A 26,978-nucleotide genomic window follows, 5' to 3' on the forward strand; every position below is an offset into this window, starting at 1 on the left:
GAAACAATGTCTTTGGAAAGGATAATACTTAAAAACTATGTGTATTCAGGTATAATTTTACAGTACATCTAAAATGTTTTCAGTTATGTTAGCTTCTTTTTATTCAATTACAAAAATAATTAACATTTTTATATGGGTTAACGAACTGCATTTCGTAGAAAATTTAAGGAAGAGTTTGTTTTACTCTTACACTTATGAGATCATTGCTTAATCATTTCTGATTTCATCACAATCAAAAATCCTATTAGATTCTTCAGTATGTCTAATTAAATTGCTGCCCTTTATCTGGAAATAATTTGCACAGAGATATGGGTCATATTCCTTTTCCTTTGTTAATTAAGTTTATATGTGAAAGTTGTAAAAGAGATCTCCTTGATGGATAATTTTATGTGCAACTGTACAGGTTATTTATTTTATTCATTTTTTAAATTCGATTTTACCATTTACCAAGTTAAAAAGCCAGTACTGAGCCCTGTAATTTACCATTGTGATGAGGGATTCTGTATATATTACATCTCACTCTCTCAGAAATATTTCTAGATCTTCAGTTTCTAACATACAGATTTTAGTGAAAGAATCATAAAGTTGTTGTCTCTGTATTATACAACCGTGACATATAATCTTACAGCATGAATGTGATAAAATATTCATGTTTCCTTTTTAGGTTGAAATGCTAGAACGGAAATATGGAGGCCGTCTCATAACTAGACATGCTGCTCGTACTATACAGACTGCTTTTCGCCAGTATCAGATGAACAAAAACTTTGAGCGGCTAAGAAGTTCTATGTCTGAAAATCGTATGTCAAGACGCATTGTGCTGTCCAATATGAGAATGCAGTTTTCATTTGAAGGACCTGAGAAAGTCCACAGTTCCTATTTTGAGGGGAAACAAGTTTCTGTCACAAATGATGGGTCAAAGTTAGGAGCCCTTGTCCAATCTGAATGTAGTGACCTTGGTGAATCAGCTACAATGAAATCTCCGGCAGCATCTACTGACTTTGCTGATGCCATAACGGAACTTGAGGATGCTTTTTCAAGACAAGTGAAATCTCTTGCAGAGTCAATTGATGATGCCCTGAACTGTCGCAGCCTACATTCTGATGAGGTACAAATACCTGATCAAGTCAGAAGTCGTGAAATAGAGAGGGACAGTTGTCAAGTTAAACCAACAAGCCATAATGTTGATCATAGAAAACTTGATGAAATGACTGCATCATATAGTGATGTTACATTATATATTGATGAAGAAGAACTATCCCCACCACTCCCCCTTTCCCAGTCTGTCGATAGGCCATCTAGCACAGAATCTGACCTGAGGCTACGGTCAATAAACCCATCTCAAGAGTACTGGTCGATGACACATAAAGATCATAAGATAGACACTGACACAAGCTGCAGAAGTACCCCTTCACTAGAATCGCAGGAGCAAAGGATGAGAATGGATCATCTGCCTTTACTAACTATAGAACCACCTAGTGACAGTTCAGTGGACTTAAGTGATCGTTCAGAAAGAGGATCATTAAAGAGACAGAATGCATATGACAGAGGCATTACTAGTCAGCAAGGTAGTCCAAAACACATCTCACATGGTATCCCTACGAAGATAATATCACGAGAGGAGCAGGAAAGTAGACATAGGCCAAGACCTATTGATAGCCATTTGGCTATTAATGGCACAGCAAACAGGCAAAGCAAATCTGAGTCTGATTACTCTGATGGTGACAATGACAGCATTAATAGCACTTCCAATTCCAATGACACAATAAACTGCAGCTCAGAATCGTCTTCTCGAGATAGCCTAAGGGAACAAACGTTGAGCAAGCAAACATACCACAAAGAGACTCGGAATAGCTGGGATTCTCCTGCCTTCAGTAATGACATCATCAGGAAGCGCCATTATAGGATTGGACTGAACCTTTTTAATAAGTGAGTACATTTTTTTCTGTCCTTCCCTCCCAAGAAGCAGTGGCTTTGTTTATTTATTTTTTGCATACAGATATATTGTTATTAGATCTACTCTTCCTCTTTACATCCTCTCCTTCATTGCCATATTGCTTTTTAAACCTCAGGATACTTCTTGCACAAGTCGTCTTTTTAAAGCTCCCCTTGTTCTCCTGCACAGAAAATTTAAAAGAGATGGAGTGGAACAGTAAAGGAATGTTTAGAAAAATGGTAGAAACCAGCACAACTGAAAAGCATTTAAAAGCAGAAAATAATAAGCAATGGAGCTCTTAGTGTTGTTGATTTTAGACCAAGAAAATTTGTAGGGTTTTTTTTAAAGATCGCAATATTCACAGATATAGTGTTCTACTGATTCACTGCAACAACTCAGGCAGAATCTTCCTGTCTACAAGTTGGATAGAGTTGTCCATTTTAACTCACATTGTTATAAAAATAAATAATCCTTTATAGACAAAGAATCACTAAGAGTGTTGAAAAAACATTGTGCTGGTTGTAGTGGGATAGTACCCAGGCCCATAACTGTGGTAGGGCCCATAAGGTCCTGGCCCCTCCACCCTTACCCTCCTGGAAAGCACCTCGTCCCACTACTTACAGCCACCCCCACTTTCTCACACTTGCCACTGCTGTTTTCTCATGCTTCACACTGTTGGAGAGAGATGTGGAAGCAACAAGGCTTGGGGCAGCAGCTGGAATGGGCAGCCAGATAGTGGCAGCTGCATTCGGCGAGACGGGGGCCAGTCTGGCATGATGGGCCATTAGGTGCATATGACTCTCCTTTTGCCTCTGCTACAGACTGGACAGTGCTGAGGGGAGGTGGCTGCAGGCAGTGGCTGTGCCACATTGCATCTATGCCAGGCCCTTGTGCAGCTGCAGGGACTAGAAGGAACCGTGAAACAATTGGAACACTAGCAGGCCAGGGCCCTTCTTGGTACATCTGAAGGCCCGGGAGCCACCTCAGCTTGCCCTGCTCTTTGGCTCTGACCTTTCTCATTTCAGCACAATGGCAGCGGCAGCAGGGGAGGTCAGGGGCTCTTTGTTGCACCTCCTTGGGCCCTGGAGGCTGACAGTGGGGCACTCTCTCTTTCCCCACATACTGGACATGCATTTCTGGCACTGTGTTCTTGTTCTTTCGCATGGCTAGCTCACTCCATGCATACAAGGAGATACTTTCTGGTGCAGAAATCACGCACTTGAGTTAAGCGCCCTGCTCAGGTGGACTGGATCTAGTTGGGGGGGAACAAAGAGAGGGGTCCAAGGCAAATCACAGAGCCAGGAAAATCCCCCCACCTTATAAAGAGCCCTGTAGGAGAAGCAGCACTCTTGATTTAGCTTCCTGAGGTGCTTGTACAGGATCTCTCAGTGGCTTTAGAGCATTTTTAAAATCTGTGTGATGTCATTTTAGGCCCCATGGCTCCACCACTTTCCCCAGTGCCCCCCCCCCTAAAATTTCCTAGCTACGGGCCTAATTGTACTTTCCTGATCCTTCCAGTACTTCATAGGGCATGGCATCAGGCTGAAGGGCATTGCACTTTTGACTGATTATAAAAGATAAAATAAATGATCATATTAATTGTAGGAAGATATCAGGGCTACTTAATGCAGTATAGTATAGTGCATTGTAGGAATTAGCATTACTCAAGGAATGAAAGAGAAAAATGAATAAGCAATGTTGACAGTGTGACAAATGCTCAATCCTCTCCCAGGTAACAGACTCTATAATGCAGCAGTAAAAGCAGGAAGCCTTGTGAGATATCAGGAAGGCCCAGAGAAGCACTCAAGGCTAACATAAAATAGAACAGAGCTAACGGAGAGCATAGGAAGTAGAAGAAATACCCCAGAACTGCTGCAATCTTCCTTTCAGATGGAGCTATTATTGCCAAAGTGTGTTGTACTACTTCCACAGCATGTTACACATGTTGGTGCTTTTTTGCTTCTACATGCACACCACCCACTCCCTTTCAGTTGTAAATGCAGTAATATTGGCTATGTAACATGTACAGCAGCACTCTATTTTGATTTCAGAGTCGTTCCTTAGATTGACATGTTAGGGTTTCTTTTTAACACCTAATGAGAATGAAAGTCATGTTACACAATATTTTCGTGTAAGTAGTTTGTCATATTGCTAGGGGATGAGAGAGAGTCAAGATATTTTAGTGGGTGAAGCTGTCCTTAAATCTCTGAGTGGTACCTGTCTGCTTAGTATATTAATAACTTAGTCCTTGTATTTTCCTTTCTCCTGTGCATACTTACTACTAATTTATTGTTACACTAAATCATATATTGTTAACTGTGACTGAATTTGCTTAAAGTGTCATTTCAGGCTTCCTGATTCTTTTTGTTGTTCCCTTCACATTGCACATTTAAAATGTTTACATTGACCTCTTAGGATCCCAGATTAGTTGCTTAACTTTCACTGATTTAAATGGCGATATAGACCCTTAAACATGCTTTGGATTGTGCCTGATCTCTACTAGATACAGTTCTGTTGACAAGCTTTGCAGAACCCTCATTGTAAAGTCATATTTAACCAGTTTCTGTGTGGCACCAGCGTGTGCAGGGAGTCATCTGGAGCAGTAGTATGAGTGCTTGTAAAGAGACAGATGGGTGCTGACAGGCCCATAGCACAGAAGCCCAGCCTGTGCTGTCCTCTGCAATTCCTCCAACCCAGGGGCATGCCCTCCAACAAGATGGCTCTGGTTTCCATTATCTAGCTCTTGTCCAGGCAATGATGTTGGAGGATCATTGCCAGGACTGGAGCTAGATACTAGAAACTGGAGTCACCTTGTTAGAGGGCATTCCCCTGGTAGGAGGAAATGCAGAGGGCAGCATGGGGATGGACTTCTCCCGTAGCTCCCAGGTGGTAGGCAGTTTCTGGGCATTGATTTAAGGACAGCTGCGTTGAGGGAGGGAGGAAGAGGAGGATTCTGGACACTGAAGGGGGAAGGCAACAGACAGTCTTATGAGTGCGCAGTAAGGTGAGGGAACCCAGGCAACCGGGTTCATGGAGAAAAGGAACTACCCTACATGGGACAACGTCTGTAAGTTGCCCCATGAGTAGATGTTAATTACCTGGTCTCTTTGATGATCACTGTCTCATCACCAAATGGAGAATTTCTCACTCCCCAGCTTGCTGAAGCCCTCAACCCTGTGGGCACTATGCCACAGGTGGGGCCCAACAAGATAAGGTGGCCACACTTGGGCATCTTTAGTTTCTGTCTGTTTGTGTCCATATTATTTGCTATTCTGAAGTACAATTAGGATGAGGTAGGAAAATTAAATATAAGGATGTTCTGTGTAAGATTATGAGAGTGGGTGTGTCAGTTTACAGCATTTAATATTTAAGAGTGTTTTTACAACATCTGGAGCCCAGATTATTCTATAACTGCAAAATGGAATAAAAATTTAAATGCAAACACCCCTTGTAGCTTTCCCCTTTTAAAATGCCTAAATAAAAATCATAGCAAATACAATTCATAGTATAAGTTGGCACATGCAGTATTTTAGTGAAATGTTGGATGTATTCAAACATGAGTGTTTGCAGCAATGTTATAAGAAGGTATTTAAGCCTTCCCAAATGTCGAAGTGAAATCTAGCCTTCCACTGCAGTGCCCAGGATTAGCTGCTTGGAAATGTCCTCAGAAACTGGAACAGAGGCATTACATCATTCACAGCCAACCAGGTTTATTTAGTTTTAAATATTCCAAGCACACGATTGAAGCTGCCTGCTAGGATTAATCAGGATTCTCTTGTCACAAAATCTAGAAATCTAAACAGGTTATAATCTCATTTTAAAGTGGCCCCTATAAAAGGAAGGGATTGGCTGGCTACCACAGCCAAGCATATCTTCTACTATAATTATGGAGGTCAGTATTTGCAAGCTCAATTATTGTTCCCCTGAAATTCAGGGTGGTCGGACTAGCCAGCTGAAAAGCAGAGACAGCTGCCTTGTTCAGCTGTTTAGAGAAAGACAATTTATTATTTGCAAACACCACCACAGCAAGGGGAAAACAGTGCCTTGTAAGGAACAATAATAACCAAAGGAGTAAAGCCTCAGGGGAAAAAATGACTAGATACTTCAAAAATGAAATGTGTTTGTAAAGATGAACCACATATTATCACGGTAAACAGATCTAGGAACATCATAAGCAGTAGTTATTCAAAAGATTGCGCATAAACAGTGATCGTTCCTAAAGTACAGTGTGTGAGAGAAATTCTGCTGGGGGTACTGTTGAATTGTAAGCTCCTTGATGGATTCTGATGATCAGATGCTGAAGAGAGTATTAGTTCTACCAACTCCTTAAAAAGTCTTCATCATGGGTATGTGGAATAAACTTAACACTACAATAGGTTGGTGAAAGCAGTGGATGAGGGAACTTCTCTTTCAAGTTGTGAGGGCTAAACCTGCAGATCAGGCAAAGTAATAATGACTATTAGAGCATAATGTTTAGTGTTGGGGGACAGGTCATTAAAGTAGCCCTCAACATAGTAAATCTGTAGATATACAGATGTCTTTCCCCACTTTTCCATCTTTCAGCTGTTGTTTGTGTGTCTTTGCTGTAGAGAGTTCCTGCACAGCTTTTACTGTCTTATTTTCTATAGCACTTAAGAAGGGAAGAAAAGAGAGAGTATTCATTTTCTAGGAGGTTAGAATAAACTAACAGTTCTATTAAATATAACAGCCATCACTGGTCAGTATCCCATGCATGCTGTATAATAGAGACGTAAGTTAAATAATATACCTCTGATGTGAAGACAGCACAACAGTTGCACTTGTCTCTGTAACCCCACAGGCACCCACCAATCATGAATCAGCATGACAATGACACTCTTGTGACAGAGAAAAGTAGCCCAACTGATGCACAGTGATTTGACCACATACACCCCTGCCACCCTGGTGTCAGCCTTCTACTGTCTACATACATGACAAAGGAGGCAATGAAGCACACCTCATCAGCCCTTTGCCAAACAAAGGGGATGCACACACAGGGCAGCCAGCAAAGAACAACTGCATATTCACAGAAAGCATTCCCAGCCACTCCCCAGTAGCTCACTGAGGAAAGATATGATTGTGGCAAACAGGAGCCATGGGATTGTACCCTACCACAGGGGATGCTGACAAGGAGGGAAGGTTGTCCTTTGGCTAACAGTGTGATCAACAACAAAACAGGTGAAAGAGTCTGGACTAGAACCCACAATTCATTCATTTAAGATCAATCTTCTAACCACACACCTAGCTTGTCTCACAGGAATAAAGCTTAGCTTGGCACTTTAGGCAGACAAAAGTGAAGCTAATAAATTATTTCCATGATCAGTAATCTGATTAAGATTTTAATTTCCATGGATGCAGCAGCCAATCTCTGTTGAAATGTATGAATGGCATTTTAAAGATACATTTAAAAACTTTCAATCTTTTAAAGGATAAAAGGTCTAACTAATTAGAGTGTGCTTTTCAGCTGTGTCATTAAAGCATCCTCTTTAAATTTAATCTTTGAATTTTGCATTTTTCTTACAATGTGATTATCTATTTCCTTCAAATGTAGCTGTGGAGTATAGTTTTATTTTATCCCTTAATTTTACATTCAAGGGCTAAAACAGAAATTGAACATTTTGCAACATTAATGGACTTACTGGAATGTTTTTCTTAAATACTTTTGGTTGATAAATTTAGCTGCTTAAACATAGTTAACAATATTATGGTTAATCCCAAAATTTTAGAAAATTGAGATCTGTGGATGCAAATTTTGTACATCCTTGTGTTTTTTTTCCTGCCACACAGATTATTACGTTTTTGTTGTTCAGGAACCAAGAAGCACAGATGGAGATATATAATTTTGAATTGTGATTCAGATATTTGAACGTAGCACCTCTCATCTTTTTCTGTTTATTTGCATCAAGAAAATATTATATTAGTTTGCCCTTGGGGAAGTCAGATGTATTCTTTTGTTTGTGTCTAGATGATAACACCCAGGTGGGCTGTTGCCCATCTAGTTCTTGAATGAAAACACAAATTATTAGTTAAGCTGGGAACTTTATTTATAGCAAGGTGATCGGCTTAACTAAGTTAACACCTTAAAGAACAGGTTGCAGCTGGCTTGCAAGGCAAGCCTCCTAACAGGGCAGTACCACCCCGGCTCAAATCCAGGTCTGGAATCCCTCTGAACCTTTCTCCTCGTGGCCTGCACTTGTGTGCATAGAGGGGATAGAGGAGCATAGTCCCCACCCAGGACTGCTAAGTCATAAGTCTTGTCATATGTTCTCCCAACCCTGAAGAGACCCTTACTTAGTCACCCAGACTGTGTAGTTCACAGGGACGCAGTTTGAGGGTTCCGTATCGCTGATATCTTGGGGTGATTACCAACTTGCACTACCCTTAACCTATGCTTTTCCTGCTACAGAGGGGGTTAGCCTTGGTTTAACTCCTCTTTAGCCATGTGCATGCCTAGCAAGCCAACTTGTAGATCAGCTAAGAAAATGTCTGCCTCAGCAGCCGACAGGTGAACCCTGTTGGGTTGAAAAAGATGCAGCAACAAGAACTTGATCCCAGGGTGCAGAATCACCCTTGCCTCACCCTGAGTCTATTGGCCATAATGTTGTTTAGCCATCATTTGGCCTTATCAACTCTGAAGGGGCACCCCTCCAGACATGCCTGGGCAACATATTCAACCAGACTAAAATGGTATTGGGGAACCAATGCCAAATAACCTCCGGTCACAAAGAACTTCTACTAGCAGGGAGACCGCCAACCTAATGCCCAGGTTGTTTTTGCCCAAATGTACAAATTATCTGAGAAGGCACTGTTGCCAACCTGTTATCATGGAGAAGGAATAAAAGCTGACTCCAAGGCATGCTTCTCTTTCCCAGTCATTCTGTAGAGGCACAGTCTCCAATGCCTAGCTGGGTACCAATACTGGAGCAGCCAGCCCTCCTTCTTGATCAATATAAGATCGAATGATCATAAATAAGCACACTGTTGCTGGCTGGTCTTGTGCAGCATGCTGCAAAGAGAGTAACTTAGAACTGTCCAGTGCTTACTAATATAAACCTAGTAGACTCCTGGACCTCCAGTGGCCCAGACTTCACACCAGGTGGGCTGAACCCAAATCCAATTGCTGTTGATGCTGCCCCATTGTGAAAAGAATTGGTGCCATAATTGTGTCCTGATAAGCTGGCTGCACCCAAGGCTTTGTGAGTAACAGACCAATATTGATATTGAGTTAAGGGGAGGCTGCTCTCATACTGGAAAAGTGGACTGTCCCTCTGTCCCAATGCCTGTGGTCACCATGCCAGTGCCTGAACTGGGCAGATTTTCTGCTCCAGTGCCACATTAGTGTCTGCTCTGTCCCCATTTGATCAGTTTTCTATTGCTACGCTTTTAAGGTGACCAGATCACTCACCAGTGCCACATAAGAAGCAAATAAAGTTCTGTTTCTTCCATCCAAATGTGACCTAACCAGCAATTCACTTATTCTAAATGCCTGATATCAGGCATAAATGGAAGCTGTGTATCTTGCTGCTGGGGGCACTTCCTGGACCCAACCATCTAACATGCACCATAGTCTAAACTAGCTCAAGTCCCTGAGTGTTTGACTGAAAAGTTATTGCCACAAGGTAACCCCTGATTGTCGTAACCACTGGCTTCCTCCTTCTCCATGCCACCACAGACCGTACTAAGTGCTCAATGGGAACTGACCATTGCTGGTTGACCTCCTGGTCTCACCTAAATCTGGGGAAAACAGATATCTACCTGTTATAAGATGCCCTCATACCTGACACTAATGATGTCTCGTCTGCCCTCTTGATTTTGCTCTGTCAAATCCACAGAGCCTCCGGCATAGTCTCTGGATCCATGTTTGTCTCTGGAGCCAATTCCCTGAACCAGTGCTCCTGAAAGCAAGAGAATGCATCAGCAGTGTTGTCATTAATGCCTGGCATGTGCTCAGCCACAGACAATATATTGCATCTTAAATGTTATAAAACAAAAACTGACAAGCTGCATAACCATGACATCAGCTTATTAACTTGCACCATGTCTTAATTGTCACACTGGAACTTAATTACCTTGGTCAAAAGCTGAAGGTACCCCAAGTGAACTGCCACAACCATGGGGGGGGGGAGAATCCAGAAACGTTTAATCCTTGATGAAGCCAGATATCACCCATTGCCAGAGTTGCACCCACCAACTGCCCTGAAAAAAGACTATGAACCCAAGACTACCTGGAGTGTCTGAGAGATCTGTAAGGAGGCTTCCAACAGTGCAGAGTTGCACCAAGAGGATACTCCATTGTACCCTCTTAGGAACTCCAGCCACATGTAAAGATTGGCATTGATCCCACCCAATACCCAAATTGTATGATGAGGGTTGGAAAACCCTTGAACACAGTAACAGATCCTACATGTGAATGTCCTTTCAGGGGTCACCACCTTGCACACAAAATTGACCTGCCCAAGCAGCACCTGCCACTCTTGAAGTGCAAGGCTTTTCTGCACACAGGGCTGTTCTAGCAAACCCATCAACTCTTTAAACCTTATCATTGGGCAACACACAAAGCTCCTTTTCTAAATCAACAAAGATGCTTAAATATGAAAGGCTAGAAGTGGGCCCTTTCGTCTTTTCTGCTGCCAGTAGAACCCCCACGTCCACTGCCAGGTTCTGGAAAATAGCCATATATTCTGGACACTCATTAGATCCTGCTCTGTCTGAAAATAAGAAGTTGTCAAGGTAGTGTGTGACTTTGTCAGCACCTGCCTAGTGCTTAAATGCCCACTCAAGAAATGAACAAAACTCAAATGGAGCACAAGATATAGAACAACCCCATGGGCAATGCCGTGTCAACATAAACCCGCCAAAATGAAACCTAACAAATCAAAGTCCCTGGGGTGAATCTGCAATAAACAAAAAACTGACAATGTTACACTTTCTCATCAAGGCACCCTTTCCACGTTGTGCCACCATTATTACTGTGCTGTCAAAAGAAATATAGCATGCAGATTTTAACTCCTCTGATTCCATCATTTACTGAGCTCCTGTGTGAATAAGACAAGTGATGTATCAACTGATAGTCTCCAGATGACTCTTGGAACCATCCCCAATAGGGAGATGCACAAATTAGGCATAGGCAGCTGCCCAAAAGGCCCAGCCACTCTACTCTCATGCACCTCCTTATCTATTTGTTGAACAATGTGCTCCAAACCCCTAACAGACCTCAGGTTCTTGGCTATGCTGGGCCTCCATTCCCTTTCAAATTGAACTCTAAACTCTTTTTCAAAGTAAACAGCATCCTGGCAAGATAACTAGTACCTCAAGGTTGATTTGGGTGGTGTGCTTTTCCCTGGGACACCGCTGGGGGCTTTTTTGGGACCTCTGGTATCCCCATCAAAAGTCCTTCCCCTGCAACCCTTCCCACAGGAGGTTGCTGGATGCTTGCCTCTGCATGTGCTGCCAATGTGTTTAAATTTGCACGGTTTCCTTGCACACTTCCCCCCAGGTCTTAAAGTCCAACAGACAAGGCAGGTTTGAACCCACTGCTTACTGCCAGCACCTTTGCCGGGGGACCATGCCACAAGGTGCCCACTATCCACATACTGACCAGCAATTGCTACTGGCAGGGCCCATGCATCGGGACCAAAGCTGCTGGTGCTCACAGTCCTATAGAGACAAGGGGTTCATGGCCATTCAGGAATGAAACATCTAATCGTAATGCAGCCAAGCCACTGTGTACTCCCTATATGCCCTGTGTATCTCTATCTCTAGGTATTTCTCCAGATCTAGGTATCTCACCAGAGTTAATCCCTAGTCAGACTGGACCTGCATCATCATGCCCATATTGTGTAAGGTCCCAGGAGCTCTGCACCTAACATAGGCCATGTTGGAATGAGGAGGGGAGGTGTCTACTGCCAAAACTTAGCCAGCATGCCTGCTTCGCATTGGGCAGCACCAATGCAGTGAGCCCTGATTAGCTTCTCATCCCCTCGTATTATAGTTCAGTAAGGGGGGGGGGGCAACTGCCGGTGTCCACCCTATTTGACAGGAACCAGTCATTTTGAAACATGATGATAAGGCGGTTTTGAGAATATGCTATTTTGAGGGAAATTGTATATTTCTATTACTTGCTGGATATCAAATTTATAGTAGCGTAGTGCTGCAGAGTAAGCATGTTGGGCTATCTGGTAATGTTATTTTCAATAACTCTCATGAGGGAAAAGATTAGGTTTGCATGACTATCTTGGTATAAAAATAAAAGGGTCACCTTGTTCTTGGAAAATGATTTTTCCCCCTTGTGTGAAAAAGACTTTATTCATCTACGAAGCTTGGGGATCCATTTGCTTTTATAGGAATTCTGAAGCCATAGAAAAGTGAGTACCTGTGGTCCATTCTGTTACATAAACCTTTGCATAGCCATAATCAGATGCATAATCTATGTATACCATTACTATTACTTACGAGACTTTTAATCATCTTGAATCTGAAGATATAAAATTCAGGCTACAAAATATACGATAAACACAAAGGAACCCATGCCATTTGACTACTGGAAAATTTAAAGTTGTTTCAGCATTCCAGTGACTTTCATTGGGGATTTGATGTTAGAGTGCTTGTAATATGTAGTGTATAAAATGGCTTTTTCCTCTAAATTTTTAGTATACTTTAAAAAGAAATGTTAAGTCTGATTTGTACACACTAAAACTGCATACAGGGGCTATCTGATGCCTTCAAGAGGGAAATAATGTGTAAGGCTGAGCAGTTTTCCAGAGGCAATTTTTTTTTAACATCTCATGTCCTTCTGCAGATTGTTGCTTGAAAGCAGCAATGGCTCATATGCTGTTTTTTCCTTGTGGCTATAGTTATGGAATTTTTCCACATAGGGGATAAGGCTTAAACAGCTAGAAATTTTTCCATACAAGTTGTATAATCTGTAATTTGTTTTAATTGCATTTGCATTTCTTCATCATACTGCTGTACTGACCTTCACATAATCTATACAGCATATGTAGCACATTTTTCTGAGTCTATAGCTGTGCAAGAAACAAGGAAGCAGGAACAGTTTGTGAACCAAGGAGAAAGAGGCTTTTTCCAGGTAGAGACATAATAAAATAAGTAGGAAAATGTCCAAAAATCAGAGAGCTGAAAATGTCAGACTGCAACTTGTGTGAACAAATATGCTAAATTCCCAAAGTAAACCCAAAACTGAGAGCCAGTAGCTGGTAGACTGATGTTCTAGGGATTGCTTCTCAGCCACTCATCGTGGATGACCTTGGACTATTCACTTTCATATTCCCAGTATTATAGAGCAGGACATGTGGCAGGGAGCATATCTGATCAGATAAAGCCAAAGCTAATAAATAAGAATTCCAGTATCTGCACATTTTGCAGCAGGAAAATTTAACTCTCCAGCTTCAGGAAGTTTTCAGTGTAGTATTTTACTGACTACATTTTTTATTTAATACATGAGCTTGGGGACAGGCAGCAGCAGAGAGGCAGTTTGGCTACTGGCTCATTCGTAGCCTCTGCTTTGCTGGCTGCTGGGTAACAGACGTGGATTTGGGAAAGAGGCAGATTTTACCAGAGAGAAGAGAGCAAAAACTGGAAGAGAGGAGGAGGAGGAATACGACCATGCAATTCCTTACTCTTGAATGCGGAGGTTCATAGATGGCTCTTTGATACACTCAACCAAGGACATGATGGGACAAGAGCAGATGGGGCAACTGCAATTCTCTCATTCTCTTTCTCCTTGCACCCCTAATCGTTCCCTCTGCAGAGCAAAGGCTCTGTGAGATGGAGGAAGAGGCTCAGTCTGGCAAGCTGAAAGCATTGGCACATACATTTTGAGGAGTCAAAAAGGTTCCATCCCCCATCAAAACAAGAAGAATCCACTGGGTTAGATGACGTTGGCCTCCTCTTTGATTGAGCTGTCTAGGAGCTCAACAGGTTAGGATTAAAGCAGAGGTTCTTCCTCTTCTTCTCCTAGCCTTAGGAACTTCAATTTGCTCCTATGCTCTCTGAGATAATTAAATGTTTTTCTTTTATAACTTTTCAACCTTCATCAAGAGTTTACTTAGGAATATGATTTATTAATGATTTATTCATCCTCCTTTCCCCATCTCTCAACTGCATGTTTATTCAAGCACAGAATCATTTCCTTAATGATATTACCAGAAATTTCTCTTCTGTTTTTTGCTATTTATCACTTTTTATTTCAGCCCTGCTAGCACAAAAGGTATGCTACCAGTTCTTTAATAATGTACTGGGACTTCTCCTTTTGTCGGCTAAATGTTTTGTACAGCAGTGAGAACAATACTTCTCTCCTGTGAATCCCACTGCTGCCTTTTGACTGGGAAATGTATCTACTTCCTCTGGCTCATGGGAACCTGTGTGGATGAAATGTTTTTAAAATATATCCAAATTTTTCTGGCTATAATAGAAATTGACAATACACTACATATCAGAGGAAGTAGCAGGTGAAAATATTTTATCATGACCCAGTAAATTTTATCATGACCAAACTGGGAGAGCCAGTTTGGTGTAGTGATTAAGTGTGCGGACTCTTATCTGGGAGAACCGGGTTTGATTCCCCACTCCTCCACTTGCACCTGCTGGAATGGCCTTGGGTCAGCCATAGCTCTGGCAGAGGTTGTCCTTGAAAGGGCAGTTGCTGTGAGAGCTCTCTCCAGCCCCACCCACCTCACAGGGTGTCTGTTGTGGGGGAGGAAGGTAAAGGAGATTGTGAGCCGCTCTGAGACTCTTCGGAGTGGAGGGCGGGATATAAATCCAATATCTTCTTCTTCTTCTAAACATCATGGAGCAAGTGGTTTGCCCTTCTCCAAATTTGGATAAAAATCTACTTTCAAATGAAGTACTTGCACTGGAAACTTTTTCCAGTTCTACTAAGGGAACAGCTGACCAAGTAACTGCAGTCACCATGCAGTATTCTGACAGATAATCAAGCCTAGCAACAGTCACCTGCGGTATCACTCACCTATGCATTTTTTGTAAGTATGCCAGCTTCCAGGTGGGACCTGGGGATCCCCCAGAATTACAGCTCTTCTCCTGTCATTCAGGGTGTCAAAACATTAAAGGGGGGTGTCAGGGGGCATGTCAAATGAGGTTTTTGAACAAACAAGCCAATTAGTTAAACAGGGTTCTTTTTATCTGTTAGCAAGACTGAATTTACCACAACTATGCCAGCATAGAGGACCAGGACTCTTTCCAACAAAAAAAAAGTTTCACAAAAAAAGGATAAAAGAATTTTTAAAAGTAGGGAAATAAAGTCTCTATTTCTGAGCCATTCTTAGCTAAACGCTTGCTACTAGCTGACAGCCTATCTCAAGGTCACTTGCAGGTTTACAGAGGCATTGGCAACAGACCATCCCATGAAGGATTCCAACTTTCAGCCTTTTCACGAAGTCCTCTTGCAACGCTACAACCTTTCTTCAGAGCTTCTGGTTGCTGGGTTCTTCTTCACTCGATTGTAAACACAAACAAATGTCTCTGGTGCAGAAAGCCCTCTTTACAAGAGTTCTTACCTTTTTCGTCTTCTTTTTTCTTGAAGAGTCTCTGAGTTACTGAGCTTGCTTATATCCTCAGCTAACTGTCAACTGCTAAATTGAGCAACCTATCAGAATGCCTGAGTAATAAAACAATTAAGCTCAGACAATTTAGATGCTGAACTGTCAAACTTTGACACTAGGCTAGATTGTTACCTGTCAGTGGCTTGACAGCTCCCAGGTGGAAACAATTTAACAAGTGCATGCTGTGGTAATCAATGTTTCAAGACTTACAATAAATGGATACAAACTCTTACAAACACAAACATGGGGTATTGTCATTTTACATGATTAAAGTCATGGATGCAGACAAACATACAATGCATGACAAAACCTCAATTTCTTGGCACAGGGTGGGGCAATCTTTACTTCTGGGATGAAGCTCTTCCTCTTAGGCTTTTTTATACAGAAGCACACAAAGGAGCCCACCCAGGGGATTCAAGATGGGGGTCCCTCTTTATCGGGATTCAGGCGATTGGATGAGGCTAGAGCTGCAATCAAAACCCAGTCTTGCAGCATGCAGCCAACTGGGTCGGCCTCTGTATGCCATGTGGAAAGCTGGAAGCTTCCAAAGTGGCAGTTGTCAATGCTCTTTTTTTGAGAGTGACAGGGGAAGTTCCTGGCCCTAGGGCTGGAGACCCTGCAGCTGTGGCAGCCCTGGGAGTGAAGGGGCTAAGGGACAGATCCCCATATCCGCTGGCTTCTGGTTCCTTCCTGCATCAAGAAAAAATGGTGTGGAGGGAATGGAGTCCTTTGCTCTCCCTAGATCAAGGGTGGCCAAACTTGCTTAACATACAACCCACACAGAATAAATGTCAGATGTTTGAGAGCTGCAAAACATGAACAAATATTACACACATGCCTTTATTAAAACTCTTAATACTTTCTTTGCACAAAAAGATAAAATTCATATGTATGCCCTTTACAACCATACTAGAAGGAGACTTCTTTAAAAAGCACAGGCTGGGAATAATAGTCCCCATAAGACCAGCAGAGGGAAAAGTGAGGAAATTATTTTTTGGCACCAGAGGGAGAAGGAAACACCCATGTACCATATAAATCACTGACCACTGTTTGCATCATTATACATCTCTCTTTGCCTTGGTGTCTCTCTTTGACACCAAGTTTAGTAAATACAGCTCCTACAAAAGCAATGAAACTAAAGAGGAAAACATGAACAAATATTACACACATGCCTTTATTAAAACTCTTAATACTTTCTTTGCACAAAAAGATAAAATTCATATGTATGCCCTTTACAACCATACTAGAAGGAGACTTCTTTAAAAAGCACAGGCTGGGAATAATAGTCCCCATAAGACCAGCAGAGGGAAAAGTGAGGAAATTATTTTTTGGCACCAGAGGGAGAAGGAAACACCCATGTACCATATAAATCACTGACCACTGTTTGCATCATTATACATCTCTCTTTGCCTTGGTGTCTCTCTTTGACACCAAGTTTAGTAAATACAGCTCCTACAAAAGCAATGAAACTAAAGAGGAACCCTGTACCACCCTCTTTTATTCCATTCCTCCTTCCAGTGACTTCCTCGGCTCTTGCACTCGCTTTCCCTGCTATAGGTCTCCAGGTGACCTCTGAGGTGGAGAAGAGTTTCCTGCTTCATCGATGTCAGAAACAGTCACATACCTATGGGTCAGCACTCAAAAGCTGACTGATGTCCCAAAGCTAAGCATGCTTACTTGAGAATAAACCTGCATTAAGTTCCTCCTCAACCTCTGGGAGCTGCACAATATATGTGAAAGAGCCACATGTGGCTCCCAAGTCGCAGTTTGGCCACCCCTGCCCTAGATGGTCTCCCTGAAGAACAGAAGAAAGGATCACAAACACTTATAAAATAATGAGACCAAACAAAAAACAAAGATCAGCTTGGAATCATAGCACTCTCCAGAGCCTACAGTATCTTTCTGCCTTAAGGGATGGCCGAAAACTGGGCTCTATGGGAAAAGTCCTTCCTCTCCAGGAATCATGCGATGATGGGCAACCCTTCCTGCTAAGAGGAGGAGCTTCATCCCAGAAGTAACTGCCCCACCCCTGGACCCCTGTGAAGGAAGATTAACCGTAAGTGAGACAGATCTTCCATTCTTCATAGTTCCCCTGAAGAAAATTGTTTTAGAGGTTGAACTCTGACATAGTGCCCCACTGAGGTCCTCCCCTCTCTCTACCCTCAAATCTCCTGGAATTTCTCAACCTGGAACTGTCCACTCTAACCCCCCACCCCCATCCTCCACCAGTGGCCAGGAACCCTATCTGGCAACCCTACCTTTTTCCAGAGTCACAGGAATAGGAAGGTTAATTAGTTGTTCAGACATGTAAGTATTCTACAGCAAAATCTTTTACATAATCAGTGATCTATTCTAACATATCCCAGATAGCCTAAGCCACAAGCAAACAAACACAGTGTAATCTACTTAGTTGATCTTGTTTTGTTTAGAGGTTGAGCTCCACTGCCTCCTGCCCCAAGCTGAGAAAATGATCAGGGCTGCAAGGAGAAGTCAATGATCATCAATTGTAGTTTACCAGATCACTTTTCCTTAGATGTGTGCAATGTTTGAGAAAAATTTGGATGACATCACAGAGAAGATGATACACCACATATCATATACTACATATAATGATCGTCTACGTTGAGTACAGCTTCATCATGAAATGCTTTGGGATATTGGGAGGGAACAGTCAGTTCAGATTTCAGCTCTAAAAGGTATGGTTGAACTGAATGGAAACAAGGAAACCATAGGCAATAGTTTCCACCTGAACTATCAGAGCTTATAAACCTAGACTGTACTGTATCTGTTTCATTCTATATGTCAGTGAGATCATTCTCATGTTTTTGTAGAATGAAGACATTTTCATTATCGAACAAAGTGAACTCCATACCATACCAAACCTTTAATGGCACAATAGTTTCAAATGAGAATACAACAAATATAAAAAATTTAAACAGAGATAAAAAAGAAACCGAGATTAAAATGCATTCATACATAGTCAGATTTAAATTTAAGAATATCAGCCAAAAACTTTTGCCACAGCCTTGCTAACTTCCCACTCAGTATCTTTCAGTAAATAATGACAGGGTGGTAGGATAGAAAAATCTGGGGAAGGAAAGCTTGCAAAATAGATCTTTACAGAGATTATGATATATAGAACAATCAAGCAATATATGCTGAATTGAGTCGGGAATATTTGCTCCACAGGAGCAGAGTCTATCACATAAAGGGACTCGATATCTCCCCTGTAAAACTTCGGAGGGAAATGCATTTAGTCTAGCCAACATAAATGCCCTGCAATGACTTGGAATAGTTACGTCTGAGAGATAATGGGGCATTTTGCCACAAAAAACATTGAGACCTAAGAATGCTGGGGAGCAGATATAAGGGTCTGTTGGGCATAATTTCGTTTCCTCCAACTCCAACAATCTCAGTTTAATAGATCTGAAGATATATGACTCATCAGATGTAAGAAAATCGCCAACTGCTATCCCCAACTGGTTAAGTTTGGACATAAGAACTGCTGACCAGGATGAGATATATGGATCTCTTTTCAGACAATCAAGAAGGCTGTTAGGATCCGTTCTAAAATGAATTTTGAGCCAGAATTTAAACGCTGCGATGCAGGCTTTTGTCTCCACCAAAGACTGACCCACTCCAGAGCATAGAGCAAAGTAGGGCACACATTTTGGCATACCAAGAATTTGTCTAAAGAATGAGGCTTGAATGCCCTCCACTTTCCTAGTAATTGCTGAGATCCATATAGGGATACCATAGAGAATTTGGGTTAACGTTTTAGCTTTGAACACTTCAATTGCTGCTGGGACTAATTGGTTGCCCCTTGCAAAGAAAAATTGTTTGATTGGAGCAACTGAACATTTAGCCAAGTTGATGGTCTTGTTACGATGTGATACCCAGCTTAGTTTGTAGTTAAAGTGATCCCCAAATATTTTTTAAAAAATTGTTTATCAAACAGCATAATAATCAGGCTCATTCCCATGGCTCTTCTACATGGCCATGGGCAGATCTCATGGAAGCTGTATCTTAACTGTAATCTTAATGAGTTAATAAAAAAACAATGATTAGAATATACCCAGTGTGCAAGAATTCTACCAACATATATAATCTAAATCTGCTGTCCAGGTATCTAGAATACATTTTCTTTTAATTTATTTAATAAAGATGTGTTTTCCTTTATTTTTGAACTCTCTTTGTTGAATATTAGCCTTTGGGTCAAGATTATGCTGCATCCCTTTCCTTTATCTGGTCTCATGTCTCACCATTTCCCTTGATGTGTCCCAAGTGTGCTGTCACATTCTCAGGGTGCAGGCAGGCAGGATTCCAAAGCCAGTCCAAGGTCAATCAAGACAATCAAGAAGGCTGTTAGGATCCGTTCTAAAATGAATTTTGAGCGGTGGCCAGGGTGGCTGACCAGGCCTGGTGAGGACAAGGGTCCTTGAAGCTCAGCTTTGTCTGTGCCCAGTCCACAAGAGGATTGTGCTTTATGAGCCAGGAGAGTCCCAGAATGAGGGGAAAGCGGGGCATGTGAGCAGAAAGTCCAGAAAGTCAAGCAGGAGCCAAGTCACCAATGCACAATCACATTTTTCGGGCGTCCGCTTTCCGATTCTGGTTCTGCGGGATGTAGGTAATCTGGAAGTCAACCCGGGAAAAGAAGCGGGACCACCGGATCTGATGCTGGGTGAGGCGTCAAGCAGTCTGTAGATGCTCCAGGTTCCGGTGGTCAGTCAGGACCTGGACAGGGTGGCGGGCCCCTTCAAGGTGATGCCTCCAAACCTCGAAGACAGTCTTGATGGCCAGGAGTTCCCGCTCCCAAATGGTGTAGTTGCACTCTGTGGGCATCAGCTGCCGTGAGTAGTATGTGCAGGGTTGTAGCGGCTGGGAGGGGTCCTCCTGCTGGGATAGCACTGCACCGAGAGCCACGCTGGAGGCGTCGGTCTCTACTGTGAACGGCAGCTGCAGGTCTGGGTAACGCAGGAGCGGCTCGGTGGTGAAACAGGTTTTCAGGGAGGTGAAGGCATGGTCTGCCTCTGGAGTCCAGTGAAATAGCTCTTTGGGCCAGAGGAGCTGGGTCAGAGGCATGGTTACATCGGCAAGGCAGGGATGAACTGGTGGTAATAATCGGAAAAGCCAAGGAACCGCTATACGTCCTTGCAGTTCCACGGCATCTGCCAGGTCAGGACCGTCTTGACTTTGTTCGGGTCCATCCGAGTCCCATGGGATGAGACAATGTGGCCAAGGAACTCGACTGCTGTTAAGTCAAAGGCACACTTCTCTAGCTTGGTGTAGAGACCATGCTCACGCAGGCGTTGCAGGACCTGGCAAACGTGCCCTGCATGCTGGACGGGGCTTTGGGAATAAATTAAAATGTCATCTAAATGATCACAAAGCAGTCGAGCAGGTCGCGGAAGATGTTGTTCATCAGCCTTTGGAAGACAGCGGGGGTGTTGGTCAGGCTGAAGGGCATCACAAGATACTTGTACTGGCTATAGTGGGTGCTGCTGAAAGCCGTCTTCCATTCGTCTCCTGTGCGGATCCGCACCAAGTTGTACGCGCCCCGGAGGTCCAGCTTGGTATAGACCTGGGCCCCCTTAAGGCGATTCAGTAGTTCTGGGATCAGTGGCAAAGTGTAGCGATCTCGGACGGTGATTTTGTTCAGGGCCCGGTAGTCATTGCAGGGCCAGAGATCAGCACCTTTCTTCTTGACAAAGAGAACAGGGGTAGACAGCGGGGACGTGGATGGCTGGATGAAAGCCTGTTCCAAGTTTTTGGCGAGGAAGTCCCGCAGGGCTGCTAGCTCTGGTTCGGACATGGGGTAGAGCCTCTCCATAGGCAGGGGTGCCCCTGGTACAAAATTAATGGCGCAGTCATAAGGCTGCAGCGGGAGGAGCTGGTCGGCCCCCTTTTCCTCAAAGACTTCGGCAAAGTCTGTGTAGGCTGGGGGAAGTAGAGGACCAGCAGCAAGGTCAGTGGTGGCCAGGGTGGCTGACCAGGCCTGGTGAGGACAAGGGTCCTTGAAGCTCAGCTTTGTCTGTGCCCAGTCCACAAGAGGATTGTGCTTTATGAGCCAGGAGAGTCCCAGAATGAGGGGAAAGCGGGGCATGTGAGCAGCATCGAATTGTACTTGCTCGTGATAGTGTTGGATCTGGAGCATGTCTGGGTGGGTCTTCCGGGTCACCAGAGCGGAGGAGGCGCCTGTCGATGGCTTCGACCAGGGTCGCGGTGTCTTTGTCCTGCACCGGGATCTGGTGTTGCTTCACAAAGGCCATGTCAATGAAGCAGCGGGCAGCCCCGGAGTCAGCCATGGCATAGACGAACAGCCAGCACCCGTTCTTTAAGCCGAGTGTGACCAGTATGAGGAACAGGCCCTGGCCAGTAACATAGAGTTCAGGGGACCCGGCTAGGTGCCCCAAGATGGGGGGTCCACTCAGACTTGGAGCTGGTCTTTTACTGGTGGCAGTGGCATGGTACTGAGCTGGGTGCGCTTGGTGGGGCAACCGGAGGAGAAGTGCCCCACCCCTCCACAGTGCAGACAGAGATTCTGTGAGCAGCACCGTGAGCTGTGGCCGTGCAGCCCTGAGTTGCATGGGCTCAGGGTCTTCGGTCTTGGGACTGGTGTGCATAGGGGTTGTCACCGTCGCTAGGCGGCGGGGCAGCTGAGAGGGGCGGGTGCTGCTTCACGCTTGGTGGCGGCCTTGCAGGCAGCCATCAATGCGGAGACACAGTGTGATTAGGCCTTGCAGCATGGCCAGTTGGTCTACTTGTGCCAGCTCATTAAGGACTTCGTCAGCCAGCCCCTCCATATACTGATCCATGAGGGCAGCCTCATTCCAGGCCAGGTCTTGGGCCAGAAGCTTGAACTCAGTGGAGTAATGGGAAACCGAGTCTCTACCCTGCTTCAGGGTCCAGATCTTCCGATTGTCAGTGGTTGCTTGCTGGGGGTTAGCAAAAGCTACCGCCATATGATCCAGAAAGCCCTGGTAGTCAGTCAGCAGGGGCGATGGGACTAGAAGCAAGGGGGGTAGCCCATTCAGCTGCCTGCCCCTGTAAGAGGCTGATAATGAAGCATACCTTGGTCTTGTCATTGGGGAAGTTTCTGGCACGTAATTCAACATACAGTTTGCACTGTGCCAGGAATGCAGGAAACTCCTCCACCTTCCCAACGAACTTCTCTGGGGGAAGCACCGGGCACTTGGGTGTGGCAGCGACAGTGGCTTGCTGATGTTGCAGATGAGCCACCATTTGAGTGAGGTGCTGTACCTGAGTGAGCAAGGCTGCTAGCTGCCCAGAGCCTCTGCTTGCCTCCTTATCCATCTTGTGGAGTGAGTGTGTGGGTGGAAACAATCTGTCACATTCTCAGGGTTCAGACAGGCAGGAGTCCAAGGTCAAAGTCCAGAAAGTCAAGCAGGAGCCAAGTCACCAATGCAGAATCACAAACCGGAATCAGAAGTCAGTGTCCAAAAGCCAAAAGGTCAGGGTGCAAAGTTAATCAAACAGGTCAGGATCAGGAATGAGCGTGGATGCAAGCCAGAGAATAGACTTGTTGCTTCCACAAGATTACCAGGTCCTGGGTGGGAGTTATATGGGAGTCTCAATCAGCCTGCTCCCTGGGTGGCAGTGACACTGTTAGAACTCAGAGCTGAGAGACCCGAAGCATCGGCGTGCCTCATGTCTTCGCTCTGAAAGTTCTTTCCTGAGCCTGCTTCAAACTCTTGAGATGGGAGGAGAAGAGCTTGGAGGAGATTGATCGTCAACAGCTGACACTGGTGCCTGGAGAGTGATTGATGGGCCAGCTGCTTTTTGTTCAGCTGAGGAACTGGCTGGCAACTCTTCCAGGTCGGTTAACCCTTCCAGCTCCTCCTCGTCAGGGCTCTTGGCATGTGCCATGCACTAACACCCCTCCATTGAAAAATATGTTCTGCTGGTTGAAAGAAATTATCTTGGGTGACCTTAAAGGGTCTTTTATTCAATTAAAATAATGTCCAACTTAAATAACAGCTGTTTCATTTTGCAAAGCAGGCTCCAATAGAGGCTTTTTGTAAGTTGAGAAGGCATGGAGTTCAGAGAGATGGGCTGTTTTTTCACTGAACAAGACCACCTTCTTGTTATTTTGGCTTTCTTCATCCCCGCCTCCACCAAAAAAGGCAGGAGAGAATACAGCTGAACAGCCTTACCCCCATGTCGTCTCCTTGTGAAATATCCGCATGTGCAAAATAAAAAAAGTGTGGAAAAAGTAAAATGGAGCAGTTGTTCTTTCTTCTTGTTGTTTATGGAAAGCTGTTCCACAGCAATATAATTGACTAACGTTTTCTTGTGTGTGGTGGTGGACAGTGACCCCATAGGGTTTTCAAGGCAAGAGATGTTTGCCATTGCCTGCCTCCATTTCACAACCCTAGTATTCCTTTGAGCTCTCCCGTCCCTTCCAGATACTGGCCAGGGCTGACCTTGCTTAGCTTCTGAGATCTGATGAGATTGGGTTAGCCTGGGCTATCCAGGTTAAGGCTTTCTGTCTGTGGACTCTTGAAAAGATAAAAGTATGGTCTGTGTCCCTAAAGCAGCACTGATTATTTTATGAACAGCTTGTTCAGTGTGCTGAAAACCTGCCAGTTTGGGATCATGTTTCTTATACTAAAAGATGGACATTTGCCTGTAAGAAGCTATAATGAAGCTTTTTCAGGCAATTCTGCTTTAACTTTCAGTGAAGAATGTGGAAAGAAAAGATACTCTTGCATTATGTGGGAAGGCAAAGTGGGTTTTTCCCTTCAAAACAGGCTTTATACCATGTTGTAGTGAACATTTTATACAACACATGCAAGAGAGGTGAAGTAAATGCTGAAATTGTGGAAAGTAAACATGGAAGATAGTGTGTGGTTTTATCCAAAGATTAACAGATTTAATATAAGGGTATGTGAACTCCCCAGAGGAGCGAATAGGACAAAACACTTGCTCTGTAAAGTGTTCCAAGAATCTCCTTTTTGCTGCGACCGCCACTGGAATTTGGATTCAAAGGCATGGGGAAGCCTGGCTGTGGTATCAGTCTTTAAGTGAAGGGTTTTAGGAGGGGGCTCATACATCTATGGGCAGATGGAAAAACTTAATAGCGTGGGGCAGGGAGAAAGCTGTGTCTCTTCTGGAGTTCCTGTCAGTGTCAGGTGTGCCTCTAGCTATACTCTTAGTGGAGGGTCTTGTTTATTATTTACTTTATAAATAATTGTGGTTATTTTCCTCTCCCTTGATTTAACAGCCTAAAGGTCATGCATCCTTAAAATAAACTGTTTGTCAGATGTACAGAAATTATATTACAAAATAAAACAACATGTGGTTCTTTTAGAACAAGTACTTTCCTCACAATGGCTCAATGTGTTCTGAATGATGTATACTAATATGGCTATCAAACATTAGGAAAAAAATTAAAAGGACAAAGATTATAGTAAGATTGTGGTAGAAGTGAACTTTACAGTTAGTCAGTAGAAAATCCAATTGGCTGCAAAATCCTGTCACAGTCCTATGGACTTCTGGTGTGATATTTAAATGGATCCTGGATGTTCCGCTGAATACCTCTGCTGAGAAGGCTTTTGCTTTCATGTTCTGAAATGATGTCTGCCTGGCTTACTACTATATTCAAAATGTGACACTAGGAGGATCTTCTGAGATGTTCCTTATGTTACAACACCGTGGCCTATAGGATGGGGAAAGAAGGGAAAGTGGGCAGTTGATGTGGTCAGAAAGCAAAATAAAAGGGGGCAGAGAGCATGGAGGAAGAAAAAGTAAGAACATTAACAAAATGGAAGAGAGTGCTGATGGAAGGGTGTTGACAGTTTGGGTTGAACAGCAGAATTTGGGTAAAACAGAAGGTATAATGAAAAGACTTAGCAGCAGTTAAAATAGTAATATGGCATTTTTGAGGTAAAGCTTTTACAAAGACCCTCTGTGTGATTTCAGTGTTGTACTTCTGCACTGGAGATCAACAGTCCAATCCTAGATAGACTTAACAGCCTTCTGAACCTTTAGCATGGCTTATGAAACATCCTTGTGATAATTCTGATATATCTATGACCATACAATGCTATTAGGAAAAATAATACATAGGTGATTTGGGGGGTTTGTGTTTTTCACTAGAAAACCTGAAAAAGGAATCCAGTACCTGATTGAGAGAGGCTTTGTGCCAGATACACCTGTTGGAGTTGCCCATTTTCTTCTCCAGAGAAAAGGACTCAGCAGGCAGATGATCGGAGAGTTTCTCGGCAATCGACAAAAGCAGTTTAACCGGGATGTATTGGAGTGAGTACTACATTTGTAGTGATTGTTATGCATTTAAGTCTGTTCTGTGGCCTTTAAAGGGGCTCAGCTGTGCATAGACTGAAAGCAATTTCAAACTGAAGAATGCAGGCTACGAGAAAATATTTCCCATTACTTTTGAAGGGCCTCTCTATCCCTCACTCACATATACACTCAGCACTCAATAAATCTAAGTGAGACTTGTCCACATTCTGTACTCCACTGTTATTTAAAATGTATCTCTGTTTGCATATGGAGGTTTGCCTCTACTTTGGCACCCAAACTGGCTGCAGCTGTGCCCCAGTTGTCTTTTGTTCCTTGGTACTTTCCTGGAGATAATTTCAGGAGGGTAGCTGTGTTGGTTTGCAGTAGAAAGTTTCGAGTCCAGAAGCTCCTTAGAGACCAACAAGATTTGGGGAGTATAAGCTTTTAAGAGTCAAAACTCCCTTTGTCAGATATACGTAAGAATGGAGATTTCTGAGTCTTTATATCCCAGGAAGGAGGTAGGAGAGTGTTTTAAAGAAGGCACTTGAGATGCAAAGGTGTAATGCCTATTGTAACCAGCTTAATTAGAGCAGAGGAGAAATGAGAAGAAAAAAAGCTAAGGCAGTAATGGTAGAACAATAGCCAATGGACTCTTTAATGTCTTCATATCTTTTAAACTTGGTATGCATAATGCTTAAAGCACACCTACTAATGATACAGATTACATCTTGATCCAGATATGTAGAACAACTAATTGAATGAAGAATGACTGTTAAATGAAAAAGGAAACTACTTGCATGGTGATCAGAAGTACTAATTTGCTGGGAAGACTAATTAAATAGATATGTCTCAACTGTAGCCAGTCCTCCTCTAGAGCCACCTAATCCTCAATCCTCTTTCCACTAGGGAATAGTGAGGCGAACTTTCTTCTTCCCACAAGATGGGAAGCAAACTTTGTTAAAAAAAAAAAAAAACCTGTGACCAGGATGCTAGGTTCTGAGCAGCTCACATTCCTGGAAATCTACATAGATTTTCAATAGCAAGCAGTGTTTTCTAAAACCACACCCATATATGAGAACATTCTGTTGGAATCTGACAAAAGTAGATTTTTGAAAGACTGTTGTATATGAATTGCCTGCCATGAAAATATTAATGATATTTTAACATTTGTTGAAACATGTGATCTG

General features: G+C 43.3%; 1 protein-coding gene across 13 annotated transcripts in view; it reads left to right on the forward strand.

Annotated features, from left to right (window-relative positions):
• IQSEC1 (IQ motif and Sec7 domain ArfGEF 1) overlaps positions 1–26,978 on the forward strand; it is a 328,187-nt gene that overhangs the window by 252,540 nt on the left and 48,669 nt on the right. For all 13 annotated transcript variants that reach the window (XR_009555442.1, XR_009555443.1, XM_060239843.1 and 10 more), the window contains 2 exons: positions 665–1,926; positions 25,648–25,809. Coding sequence is in view for 11 of the 13 variants with exons in the window: in XM_060239843.1 (XP_060095826.1) it covers positions 665–1,926; positions 25,648–25,809 (1,424 nt within the window). In the remaining 2 variants the exon portion in view is untranslated. The remainder of the gene's footprint in view (positions 1–664; positions 1,927–25,647; positions 25,810–26,978) is intronic.

Source organism: Heteronotia binoei, chromosome 5, assembly GCF_032191835.1.
Source record: "Heteronotia binoei isolate CCM8104 ecotype False Entrance Well chromosome 5, APGP_CSIRO_Hbin_v1, whole genome shotgun sequence".
Taxonomy (NCBI): Eukaryota; Metazoa; Chordata; class Lepidosauria; order Squamata; family Gekkonidae; genus Heteronotia; species Heteronotia binoei.